The sequence below is a fragment of the Myotis brandtii genome, unplaced genomic scaffold, assembly GCF_000412655.1.
Source record: "Myotis brandtii unplaced genomic scaffold, ASM41265v1 scaffold635, whole genome shotgun sequence".
In the NCBI taxonomy this organism is placed as follows: domain Eukaryota; kingdom Metazoa; phylum Chordata; class Mammalia; order Chiroptera; family Vespertilionidae; genus Myotis; species Myotis brandtii.
In genome coordinates, this window is record NW_005370432.1 from 367,986 (window position 1) to 381,124 (window position 13,139).

At 39.5% G+C, this 13,139-nt stretch overlaps 1 protein-coding gene across 2 annotated transcripts in view; it reads left to right on the forward strand.

Moving 5' to 3' along the window:
* Positions 1 to 13,139, forward strand: part of OPHN1 (oligophrenin 1) — a 479,266-nt gene that overhangs the window by 215,216 nt on the left and 250,911 nt on the right. For both annotated transcript variants that reach the window (XM_005880381.2, XM_005880380.2), the window contains exons 6-7: positions 3,029 to 3,130; positions 10,833 to 10,943. In XM_005880381.2, coding sequence (XP_005880443.1) covers positions 3,029 to 3,130; positions 10,833 to 10,943 — 213 coding nt within the window. The remainder of the gene's footprint in view (positions 1 to 3,028; positions 3,131 to 10,832; positions 10,944 to 13,139) is intronic.

The following is a 13,139-nucleotide window of genomic DNA, read 5'->3' on the forward strand; positions in this document are numbered from 1 at the left end:
AGGATAGGTACTCTTTTCTCTTCCATTCAACATTATGCTGGAGGTTCTATCCTAGGTAATTAGCCAACATTGGAAAGGCAGAAGTAAAACTATATTTGCATATGACTTGATTTTGTGTATAGAAAATATTAAGGAGTACACACACACACACACACACACACACACACACACACCACATACTCACATACTATTAGAACTAATAAAGGAGTTAGGATACAATATTGCAGGATACAAGATCATTATACAAAAATAAAATATATTTATATATATTTTTTTTACCATAAATTTTACTCCTCAGTTACAGTTTTGATGCCAGGTGGGTACTGGAAATATTGGGCACAACACTTTGTAAAGTATTTGATGGTCTAACCACTATGTTGCACACCTGAAACTATTTCTATACACACTTAATGAACAATTTGAAAATTAAATTAAGAAAATAATCTTATTTACAGTAGTATGAAAATATTAAAGTACTTAGGCATAAATCTAACAAAAGAAGTACAAGATTTTACACAATTTTATTGGAAGAAATTAAGAAAAACCTAAATAAATAGATAAGTAGGAAGACATTCCATATTCATGAATTGGAAGACATAATATAGTAAAGATGGTAGTACTCACAAATTGATTTATAGGTTCAGTGCAATATCTAGCAAAATCCCTTTTGATCATTTTGTTCAAATTGATAGGGTGACCCTAAAATCCATGAAGAAAGCACCAGAATAGAAAAAGAAATCTTGAAAAAGACTCACAATTTTTAATTTTAAAGCTTACTACAAAACTATAGAAATGAAGACTGTGGTGTCAACATAAAAATAGACATATAGATCAATAGAATAGAACTGAGAGTCCATAAATAAACATATATATTTATGCTTAATTGATATTAAAGAAAATGTGGTGCATACCTTGGCCAATGTTGCTCAGTTGGTTGGGCATCCTTCTCTGTTCGGTTAGGGCATGTGCTAAGGTTACAGACTCCATCCCTGGTATGGGGTGTGCAGGAGGCAGCCAATTTAAGTTTCGCTCTCACATCCATATCTCTCTCTCCCTTCCTCTCCCTATCTCTCTAAAACGTTAATAAAATATTTTAAAAAGAAAAGAAAGGAAGGTGAGGGCATGAGTTGGGGGGTGGGGGGCAATGAGGCAATAAGGACACATGTAATACCTTAATCAATAAAGAAAAAACATCATAGGGAAAAAAAAGAAAATGTGGTGTATCTATACAATCAAATATTACTTAGCCATAAAAAGGAATGAAGTACTGATAAATGGGTAAACCTTGAAACTATTATGCCAAGTGTAAGAAGACATTCACATATTGTATGATTCCAGTTATCTGAAATGTCTGTAGTAGATAAATCCATAGAGACAGAAAGTCAGTTGTGGTTTCTTGAGACAGGGAGTGGGAGAATGTGGGGAATGGCTGCTAATAGGTATGGGCTTTCTTTTTGAGGTGATGGAAATATTTTGAAATTAGATAGCAGTGATGGTGGCACAACTTTCTAAATACACTAAAACGTCCTGAATGGTCTCCTTAAACAAGGGTTGAATTTTATAGGTGAATTATATATCATAGTTTTTTTTAATATCTCATAGTTTTTATTTTAAAAATGGAAGTGGAATAGAAAGTCACCCACAAAAGTCTTTGCTACTTTTCTGGCTGCTATGTTTTCTTCAAACAATTGCTACTTTAAGTAGATTCAGCAGCTGGAAGGACAGTTTGCCCTATCTTTTGTGTGAAAATCTCTGTCCTGTGTTTTGGTATCTGAGTTGGGGCTCCGGCTATAGACCTACTTGAGGTTTACTCACAAGGCTTCCTGATTACTTATAAGCCACCTAAGTGTAATTTCTCTAATAATCATTAGGGTTTTATTTGACTATGTTGAATGAATTGGATAGATCTGCATGTTATGTGACCTTGGACAAGTTCACCTTTTTTAAACCTTAATTTCCTTTACAATATCTACTTCTCAGCGTTGTGAATACTAAATGAGATCATGGAATTTAAATACCTAGCACACTGCCTGGACTGATGTAGGCTTCACTTAATGTTAGCTTCCTCTCTATTTCTTTCCCTCTGGTAAAAGCACATTCCTTACAAGTCAGGTCACTCAGTTCTGTCCTGGCTTCCTGCCTAGCAACAGATGGCCTCTAGAAATAAACCATGGGTTGAGGTATTTTTTTTCTTTTTATCTGTATCCTCTGCTGTGCCTCTTCCAGTACCTGGCACACTGCAGGTGCTCAATGAATTTGGATTTTCTGTGAGACAACATAAGCCTTTTACTTGAATTTTCCAGCACATTGCTGACAGGATTTCAGGGTGTCAGCATTAGTCAATGACAAACAAGCATGGCTAGTGTTCCTTTGGAGGCTGTTGTGCTGAGAGGCTGAGAGCTTAATGGAATTTCATACTTGAGGAGAGTGACAATTGAGTCCTCCATTCCCCCATAAAATTTTCCAACTCTTGCTTTCCAGCTAAACCTTTCAGGATATTTTAATCATCTATAACATCATCTTTTAATATGCAGCAGTGAAATGCTTAAACAATACCAAAGAACCTATTGCCTTGAAAATGTTTTACTTATTATTATGTTGTCTGAATACATTGTAGATTAACCTTCTAAAGGCATATATTTGGTTCACTACTGTGTTCCTTCTTCCTCCTTTTAAAAAAATCGAATGAGTAGTTAATGACTATGAAAAAAATTGGGGAGAATAAAAGTACCCAGCATTCAGGCCCATTTTCAAATGTCATTCTCTGAGCAGCAGCTCCCATATCCTTTAGCTGTACTGGTAGGAACTGCTCTTTGTCTAGTTGGAGCCATTGAGGGCTATATTTGTGGAAGTCAAAACTACCAAGACCAATGCAAAAGCAAATACTCTCTAGCTATTTTTTTTTTCTTCCCAGGAAATAGAGAGATTGACCACATGAAACCTGGCACTGTGCCCTGCGTTCTCAGTTCTGAGTAAATGGAATTAAAACTATAGACATCTTAATCTGTGCCTTCTCTTCCATGTCTAGGAGCGGAAAAAGAAATTTGAAAAGGATGGTGAAAGGTTTTATTCTTTGTTGGATCGACACTTACATCTGTCTTCCAAAAAGAAAGAATCTCAGTTACAAGAGGTATGTTAAAAAACATGTTCCCCCTTCCATTGCCAGCTATACCTTGTGGTAGCTTCCTATTGCAATGCTTTCCTCGTACCCTGCCTCAACCGAAAATCATGTATGATAGTATTTCTTGCAGTTAAAACCATGGCCTGGGACCCAGCTGTCCTGAGTTCTCAACCCAGCTCCTCCACTGATTCACTGTATGATTTTGAATAACATATTTCTTTCTTGGTCTGCGTTCCCCTATCTGTCAAAGGAGGAGTGGTACTCACCGATCTCCAGAATCCCTTTCAGTTCTAAGTTTCTGATTCCATATTCCACACGAGGATAGAGTTAAAGCAGTGTTGTATTTGGTGGGTCAGCAACAGATGTATTTTTTCCCTCTGAGGTATTCCAACATTAGTTATTTTTTGGTTCTGCACTGGGACTATAGCTTATATGGGACTTGCATTGATTTCAGTTCAAAGAAGTCACTATTTGGTGAGTGCCTACAGCATGACAAGTTCCATGCTGGGTGCAGCAGGACTACAAAGAAAATAATGCCCTTCTGCAGCATACCATTTGGATAAGAATACACATGACTCTTGTACAGGTAGAATTGTTCCATACTATAATATGTATGTGTATGTGGTGTCCTTGTAGGGGTGGGAAAGTATTTAGAGAATAAAAAACTTTGAATGTGGAGAATGGCTTTTGTGGAAGAATGTTGCTTTCCAATTTAAGGTGGTCATTCAATAATAGGTAAAATATTTGATGGATAGAAATGGAGAAATGGACCCTTCTAGTGGAGGGCAATGGAACAAAGAATGGAAAACATTTTGACCAGAATTTGCATTACTACGGGAAGGCGATGAAAGACAAGCTAAGATTAGGCAAGTTGAGGCTATATTGTGGAGTTATAGGCTCAGAAGTTTGTATTGGACCTGGAAGGATCATTGAAGGCCTTTGATTGTGCAAGCAATATGAGTGGAATTTTATTTTAGGAATCTTAACCTGGCTGGGGCTATACAGTGAATTAGATCAGGGAGAGACTGGAAACAGGAAAACCAATTTAGGAAACATTGCAATGAGCTAGGGGAGAGGGTCTGAGTCAGAAGAATAACAGTGGGGAAGGGAAAGAAGGACTTAATTGATTAAGACTTTTTTAAGTGGAAAAATGGGCCTATGGGATAAAAGGTTCAGTACCATATAGAGATATTTATAGATACCCAATTGATTAAGGTAATAGATAACTGCTGTGAAAGTTCTTAGAAATCATCCTCTCCAAGCTCACACACATTGTGGCAAAGTTGAAGGTCATCCCAGACACCTGATTTAGTGAGTATACATCACATCATGTGAGGCGTTTCAAGGTGATGAGTTGTGGGAACCATGCCAGCTCCCTGGATAGTCTAGGCTTGTGGGAGCACAGAGGCCTTATTATCAATACACCAGAATGGCCAAAGGCCACTCTGGGCATGAGCCTAATTGAAACATCCAAGGACTCTGATTCTGGGAATCCTAATCAGGCCAAGATACCATGAGTGGGTCCAAGGACACACGGTATACTGCCCTTCAGTAGCCACTATGATTGATGTCACTGTTGGCATGAAGCCTTCTTTGTCTAATTAGTGTAAAAGTAAGTTACTGACCAGCTAGTTGGCTGGAGTGTGAAGAAGTCTGCTGGAGTACGGAGAGAGAGCATCTAGGATGAAGAGTGTGAAGAAGTCTGCTAGAGAGAGCAGCTGGGCAGGAGAGACAGGAGAAGCCGCTGAGCTGGAGAACTCAGATACCGCTATGATGTGAGACTGTGAGTCTAAGAGGCAGTGTGTGGCTGTTCAGATAATAGCTGTGGGTACAGAGACTAATGCTGCTTTATGGGAAAGATATGTATTTACCAGCCAGTGTCTGGCTGGCTGCCTATATGGACTTCACCGTGAGGACTGTTCTTGTCTGATGGCTATGTAGCCACTGGCTTCTGCAATAAAGACTCATTCTTATACACCCACAACTTCTCATGGCTTTTCTGTCTGCCCCACTGCCGAGAACACCTGTGTCTAGTGAGCAGAAGATAAAGGAGGAGCGTGGACTAAGTTCCCAACAGTTAGTACAGTGGGCAGGGATTGAGAAGGACCTGCCCTGGCATAGTCGAATGGGAGGATGCAGAAGAATACATGGACTCCCAGCCACTCAGAGCCAGTCAGATGAGCAGAGCTGTGCGGTGCTCTTGCTGTTGGCTCTGACATGAGTCAAGAGCCTCAGTGTTAGATGGAGTTAGTATTGAGAAAGTAAAGAACTATTTCTTTGTCATAAACTGGAATGAAGTACTAGTCTGGGGTCTTCTGCCATTTTCTTTCACACACTTTTATTTTATTCCGTTTTCATCTATTCTGTGCCAAAATTCCAATGCAGAAAAGAGCTAACATAACAGACCAGAGACTACTACTATGCTGCAAAAGGTCTACTTACAAGAATTGCTCTTGGCTGGTATCTGGGAACTTGGATGGTAAACAGTTCCCTACACCGATATAAAAGTTTCCCTAAATGTAAGTGATTCAGTGTGTCTAGACTGCCTGTACCAACAATGTGGTTTATGTTGAACACCTTATTTTCTTCTGGGAGTCTGGGATTTGGTACATGTTTGGCAGAGGGTACCTTTTTGCATCCCCCAAGAAAAACCTAGGACACTCAGTCTTTTTAAAAATATATATTTTTATTGATTTCAGAAAGGAAGGGAGAGGGAGAGAGAGATAGAAACATCAATGATGAGAGAGAATCATTGATTGGCTGCCTCCTGCACGCCCCCTACTGGGGATTGAGCCTGCAATCCAGGCATGTGCCCCTACTGGGAATCGAACCATGACCTATGAGTTCATAGGTCAATGCACAACCACTGAACCATACCGGCTGGACAGGACACTCAGTCTTTAGTGAGCTTCCTTGGTAGACAACATTGCACATGTGTTGTCATAATCTCTTGATGGAGTTTGACCTGTATGACTACACTAAGAGAGAACACTTGGAAATTTGCACCTAGTTTACTCTGAACTTTACCCCGTGTATTTTTTCCTTTGATGGTTTTGTTTGTATGCTTTCATTAAAATAAATATTAGCCATGTGTATAACTATATGTTGAGTCCTGTGAATTGTCCTACAGAATTAGATAACCTGTGGGTTGGTAACTCTGGACACTGTTCAAAGTTTATTCTTTTGGAGATGGTTGCAATGGAAGTTTCTGGAGTGTCCTAGCAGTGTGATGCTGTATGTACACATCCCTGATGACTTTCCTAATGAGCAAGGATGCAATCTTTGTACTTGTTCAAACAGAAAAAAGCTGGGGATCCTTAGTTACATTTTTTAATATTAAAAAACTTTATTTTTAGAGCAGATTTAAGTTTAAAACTTGAATGATAAGTACACAGAATTCCCATATATCCCTACTACCCTGCATATAGTTTCCCCTATTATTCATTTATTTAAATTAAATGTATTGGGGTGACAAAGGTTAGTAAAATTATCTAGGTTTCACCAATGGAACAGAACAGAAATCAATCCAAGCCATTATGCTCAATTAATATTTGAAAAGGAGGCAAGAGCATACAATGGAGTCAAGAGAGTCTCTTCAATAAATGGTGCTGGGAAAATTGGACAGATTCATGTAAAAAAATGAAACTAGACCACCAACTTACACCATACACAAAAATAAACTCAAAATGGATAAAGGACTTAAACATCAGACGGGAAACCATAAAAATGTTAGAGGAATCCATCGGCAGCAAAATAGCAGACATATGATGTAGCAATATCTTTACTGATACAGCTCCCGGTACAATGGAACCTAAGAAGAAAATAAACAGATGGGACTACATCAAAATAAAAAGCTTCTGCACAGCAAAAGAAACCATCAACAAAACAGAGGGAAAGCCTACTGCATGGGAGAACAATAACATAACTTGTCATTGTTATCTCTGATAAGGGTTAACCTCCAAAATTTATAGGGAACTCATACAACTTAACAAAAGGAAGATAAACAACCCAATCAAAAAATGGGCAAGGGACCTAATTAGACACTTTTTGAAAGAGGACATACATATGAAAACACGCTCAAAGTCACTAATCATCCGAGAGATGCAAATCCAAACAACAATGAAGTACCATATCACACTTGTTAGAATGGCTATCATCAACAAATCAACAAATGACAAGTGCTGGGGATATGGATAAAAAGGAACCCTCCTGCATTGCTGGAGGGAATGCAAACTAGTGCAGCCACTGTGGAGAACAGTATGGAGTTTCCTCAGAAAACTAAAAATGGAACTTCCATTTGACCCAGTGATCCCACTTCTAGGAATATATCCCAAGAAACTAGAAACACCAATCAGAAAGGATATATGCACCCCTATGTTCATAGCAGCACAATTCACCATAGCTAAAGCTATCATTCAGAATTGAAGGTCAGATAAAGAGCTTCACAGATAAGAAAAAGCTAAAGGAGTTCATCACCACCAAACCAGCATTATATGAAATGCTGAAAGGTATTCTTTAAGAAGAGGAAGAAGAAAAAGGAACTCTTACCATTTGCCATGGCATGGATGGAACTGGAGAGCATTATGCTAAGTGAAATAAGCCAGTCAGAGAAGGATAAATACCACATGATCTCACTCATTTGTGGAATATAATGAACAACATAAACTGATGAACAAGGACAGATCCAGAGATGGAGAGGCATCAATCAAACCATCGGGCCTCAAAGGGAAGGTAGGGGAGGGTGAGGGTAAGGGTGAGAGATCAACCAAAGGACTTATATGCAAGCATATAGGCCTAACCAATGGACACGGACAACAGTGGGGTGAGGGCATGAGTGGGAGGGAATAGGGGGTAACGTGGGGATAAGGACACATATGTAATAAATTAATCAATAAAAAAATTTAAAAAAATCCTCACCTGAGGATATGCTTATTGATTTTAGGGAGAGAGGAAGAGAGAAAGGGGAAGACAGAGAGGGAGGGAGGGATTGAGATAGAGATAGATAGAGAGTGAAATATGATAGAGAACATTGATTGGTTGCCTTCAATATGTGCCCTGCCGGGGATTGAACCTGCAACCTAGAAATATGCCCTGACTGGGAATGGAACCTGGAATGTTTTGGTAAATGGGATGATGTTTCTACCAACTTAGCCACATCAGCCAGGGCTGAACTGTTTTAGTCTTTGGTAATCTGGTAAACTCTTTATCTCTCTTTCCACTCTGAATGATAACCTTGCTGGATATAGTATTCTATATTGTAGATTTTTTTTTATTTTAGCACTTAAATATTTTCTCCCACTTTCTTCTGGCCTGTAAAATTGCTTCTGAGAAATCAGCTTAGTCTTATAGGATTTCTTTTGTATGTAACTTGTTTCATTCTTTCTGTCTTTCTGTCTTAGCTTTTTTGTTTTCATTTTAATATATCTTGGTGTGGGTCTCTTTGTGTTCATCTTTTTTTTTCTTTTCTTCTTTGTTTCCCCCCCCCCCCCCCCCCCCCCCCCCTGGGTCCATCTTGTTTGGGACTCTCTATGCTTCTTGGACTTTAATATCTGTTTCCTTCCCTAGATTAGGAAAGTTTTCAGCCATTATTTCTTCGAATATTTTTTCTGTCCCTTTCTTTCCCCTCTTTCTGGAATCCCTATAATGTTAATGTTATGTATCTCAGAGATTTCTTATACCATCCTCAGTTTTTTAAAAAACTGGGTGGCTAAAATCTCCTGTAGCTCTAGCATTCTGTTGATCCCATAAGCACTGACTTGCATGAATGACTATGCCGATTTGTTTCTGATTGGATAATTTCCACTATTTTGCCTTCAGTTCACTAATCTGTTCTGTATTAATAAAGCTGCTGTTGATTTTTTATAATGTATTCTTCACTTTGGTTATTGGATACTTCATCTCAGATTGGTTCTTTATTACATTTTCTATCTCTATTCAAGTGCTCTCTGAGTTCTTCTATTATATGCTCAAGTTCATTAAATATGGTTGTGACTGTTGCTTTGAATTCTTTATCTGGCAAATTACTTAACTGTGTTTCATTAGGATTTTCCTCTGGAGTTTTTTCTTGTTTCTTCATTTGGAGTATATTCTTCTGTCTCCCCATTTTGTTTGACTATCTGTGTTTGTGCCTTTGAGTTGGTTGGAATAGTTACTGTTCCCATTCTTGAAATAGTGGTCCCTGTTAGTTTGTGTGTTGAATACTTTTAGCTTGCTGGTTGTAGTTGGGGTGGATGCCTGCAATACCTATTGTTTCACATAGCTTGAAGGAGTGGGTTCTGATTTGGCTAGCCTGGTGTGTGTGTGTGCTTTCTTGCCTTTCTAATATGGGGAGGGCTGCATGATAGAAGGGACTGCTTTGTGTGTGCTCAGCATGTCCTGTTTTAATTATCTGTGCTGGGCTATTCTGCATGATTGCTTTCTTGTATTTCAACCACTTATTAGCTCCACCCTTTCTTTTGGTGGTGCAGCCTTGTGTGTGCAAATAGCCTTACTTTGTTCTTTACCTTCTCTTGGCTCGGCAACCCTACCCAAATGTACGGTAGCACCCAACTCACTCTGCATTGATCTGCAAGGTTTTACTAGATCTGTGTTTTCTTTGGGCAGAGTAGCCCCACATTTGGATGTAGCAGTGCCCCCCTATCTCTGCACTTTCTCTGATGGGGCAGTCCTGTGTGCTGGCACCACAGCCCATTTACCAGCTCCATACTCTTTCTAGGAGTAGCAGCACCCCACTATCTCTGCACTTCCTCTGGATAGGATATCCCTATAGCCAGGGACCACAGTCTTTTGCTACCTCTATATTCTCTCCAGGCAGAGGAGCGCCACATGTATGTGCAACCCAATGGGTGAAGCATAACCTCGAAACATAACCCTGCCACATCTGCTGGATCAGTCTCTTGAGTGAAGAAGCTCCTTTGATGCAAGCTATCATGCCCTCCTTCTTCTGTTTGATCTAACTCCAGGAGTGGTGGCTGAGGATGTGCTGCAGCACCTGCAGGTTGGCCATAGAACCTGGATGGAGCTTCCATCTGCCATCCACATGCCTGGGAGCTGTAAACAATGATGTGCACCAGTTCCTCTGGTCCTGGGCTGTTCCCTCAGCTCCTGGAGAGCTCTTGCAGTTCCTCAGCCTTCTCTATCTCCCCCCCACTCCCCCGCTTTTCTCTCTCTCTCTCTCTCGTTTGTTGTGCAGAATCTATTGAAAAGGCTCTCAGTTGTCTTTCAGGAAGAATTTCTGTAAATATAGGGATACATTGAATGTGTTTTTGGGAGAGTGCAAGCTCACTGTTCACAAATGCCACCTTCTTGGACCTACTAAAGAGTTCTTAAATATCGGATATAGGCTGCAGGACCAGCTTTGATTCTCCATATTCAAATGTCTATACAGTTTTTGAGATATTGTTCTCTCTGATTTCAATTCTCTGTTGGATCTAAGAGGAGTTGTTGATTTTTTACCTTGTTCAGCTTTTTTCATGAATGACAATGGACATGACAACTTACAGGCTTCTTACTTATAGGACCAGAAACAGAAGTCTTGTGTCAATCACCTTTCATCTCTTGGCTTCATGTTCCTTAATTGTAAAACAAAGAAATAAGATCACTACTTGGTGGCTAAAGTCTCCTCTAGCTCTAGCATTCTGTTGATCCCATAAGCACTGACTTGCATGAATGACTATGCCGATTTGTAACATTTGCTACCCTTCTTACACAGGCAGACCTGCAGGTGGACAAGGAGAGGCACATTTTTTTTGAGTCCTCCCTTGATTATGTTTATCAAATCCAGGAAGTTCAGGAGTCCAAGAAGTTCAATATTGTGGAGCCGGTAAGTTCTATCTGTTGGTTAATGCTCTAAAAATATTTACCAAATGCTTGGTAAATACGGAGAACTTTGATTATAAAATTCAAACCTTGAAGAATGTGAAAGATAATCCCTGTTTAAAAACAAATCTTTCCTCACCCATGTTTTCTCTCTAGCTATGCTTATTCTTTCTTTTATTCCTTTCTTGTTCTTTTGTTCCCTGGCTTTCTCTGTCTCCCTTTAAACACACACACACACACACACACACACACACACACACACTTTTATTGATTTTTTTAGAGAGAGAGGAAGGGAGAAGGATAGAGAGATACTGGTAGATGAGAGAGAAACATCATCGATGGATCCTACATCTGCTGGGCTCTGTCTCCCTTCTTTTTACCTCGTCCTCCTTCCTTTCTTCCTCTCACGCTTTCATAAAGCCTTTTAAAATACCCATCATATCCCAGGCACTGTGCTAGGAACTCATTTCCTGTGTACTCAATGACTTTCCATTCTAACACTTTTACTTCTATTTTCTTTAACTTTTTTCTTTACTTAAATCTCCTTAATTTGTTATAAAATAAGATGTACTTTGATTTGACAGCTATGTTGAATTTTAACAACTTTTTATTATAACAAATGTATTCTTATTGCAGAGAAGCTAGAACAAATTATAAGAAAAACAAAAAGGAAAAAGAGACATATATACCACTTGTTGTAATATTTTAAGCAATAAAACAAAATTAAAAAAAAGAAAAACAAAACAAAAAACAAATTCCCCATACAGAGATAATGACTGTGAATATTGTGGCATTTTCTTCCCATATTCTCTACGTAACTATTACATTTGTTTTCTATCTGCATATACCCATGTACTTGTAGATTTGGGTGTGTGTATACCTATGTGCATAAACATGCATATATTGCAAATTAATATATGCATCTGTGTTTATGTGTATCTGTCATTTATATATGTCTGCTTATGTATATGTGCAAACAAGTATTTATTCATTCATCCCATAAACATTTATTGTGCTTCTATTATGTGTTGGGCACTGTGCTAAACACTGGTTTTGCTATAGTGAACAAGGCAGACTCAGTTTCTGTCATTATGAATACTACTGTCTCATGTCGGTAGACCAAAGGGAAGGAAAATATCCTATATAATAAAAGCCTAATATGCAAATCAACCGAATGGTGGAACAACCAGCGGAATGACCGGTCACTATGATGTGCACTTACCGCCAGGGGGCAGACGCTCAACACAGAAGCTGCCCCCAGCCTGCAGGCCCCAGGCCAGCAAAGGCAGCTGCCAACAGGGGCCCCCCGATTGCCCCGCCGGTTGCCCCGCAGAGGGAGGTAACCAGTGGTGGCAGCAGAGCGCAAAGCTGGTGAGCAGGCAGCGCCAGGCCGGCCAAGGTAGGTGCCGGCGGGGTCCCCTGATCGCCCCACCAGTCGCCCCACAGATTGGCCCTGATGCTAGCCAGGCCTAGGGACCCTATCTGTGACCAAATTTTGTGCAGCGGGCCTCTAGTACATAAATAAAATAATCATAAGTTGTAATAAGCACTAAAACAAAGAACAAAATGGGCAGCTACTTTAGGTCAAGTAGTCAAGGAGGTCCTCTGAAATTGTCATTAAGATCTAAAGAAAGCAAAGGTGAGGCAATGTGAATATTGGGAAAGAACATTCCAGGAATAGAAACACAGACATACGCAGTCCTTAACTTGGAAAAGAATGGTGTAATCAAGGAATAAAATACTGGTGAGATATAAGGGAATGGCAGCAAATAATATCTGAAAGGAAGGCATGGGACCTATAGCTATGGTAAGGTATTTGGGTTGTAGTCTAAGGGAAACTTTTGATGGATATTACGCAGGATATAATATGAGCTGATTTTATTATGGAGAATGACTTGGAAGAAGCCAACGTTGTTAGTGGAGAAACCAGTTAGGAGGTTACTGCAGTGCTCTAAGCAAGAGAAGAGGTTGTTTTGGGATAGAGTAGTGGTAGTGTATGCTGGGGTGTTTCTCAGCATCTAGAAGGGTTCAGGAATCTGGAGAAGGGTGGTGTGAAAATTAATAAAGAGACTGGAAATATAAATTTGGAATACATGGGGGTGCCAGAGGAGATTTAGCTATAGTAGCCAAGTTCTCTGAATCTCTGGACCCCTCACTCTTTATTAACACAAATTGCCCTAAAGCAAAGCAGACATATATA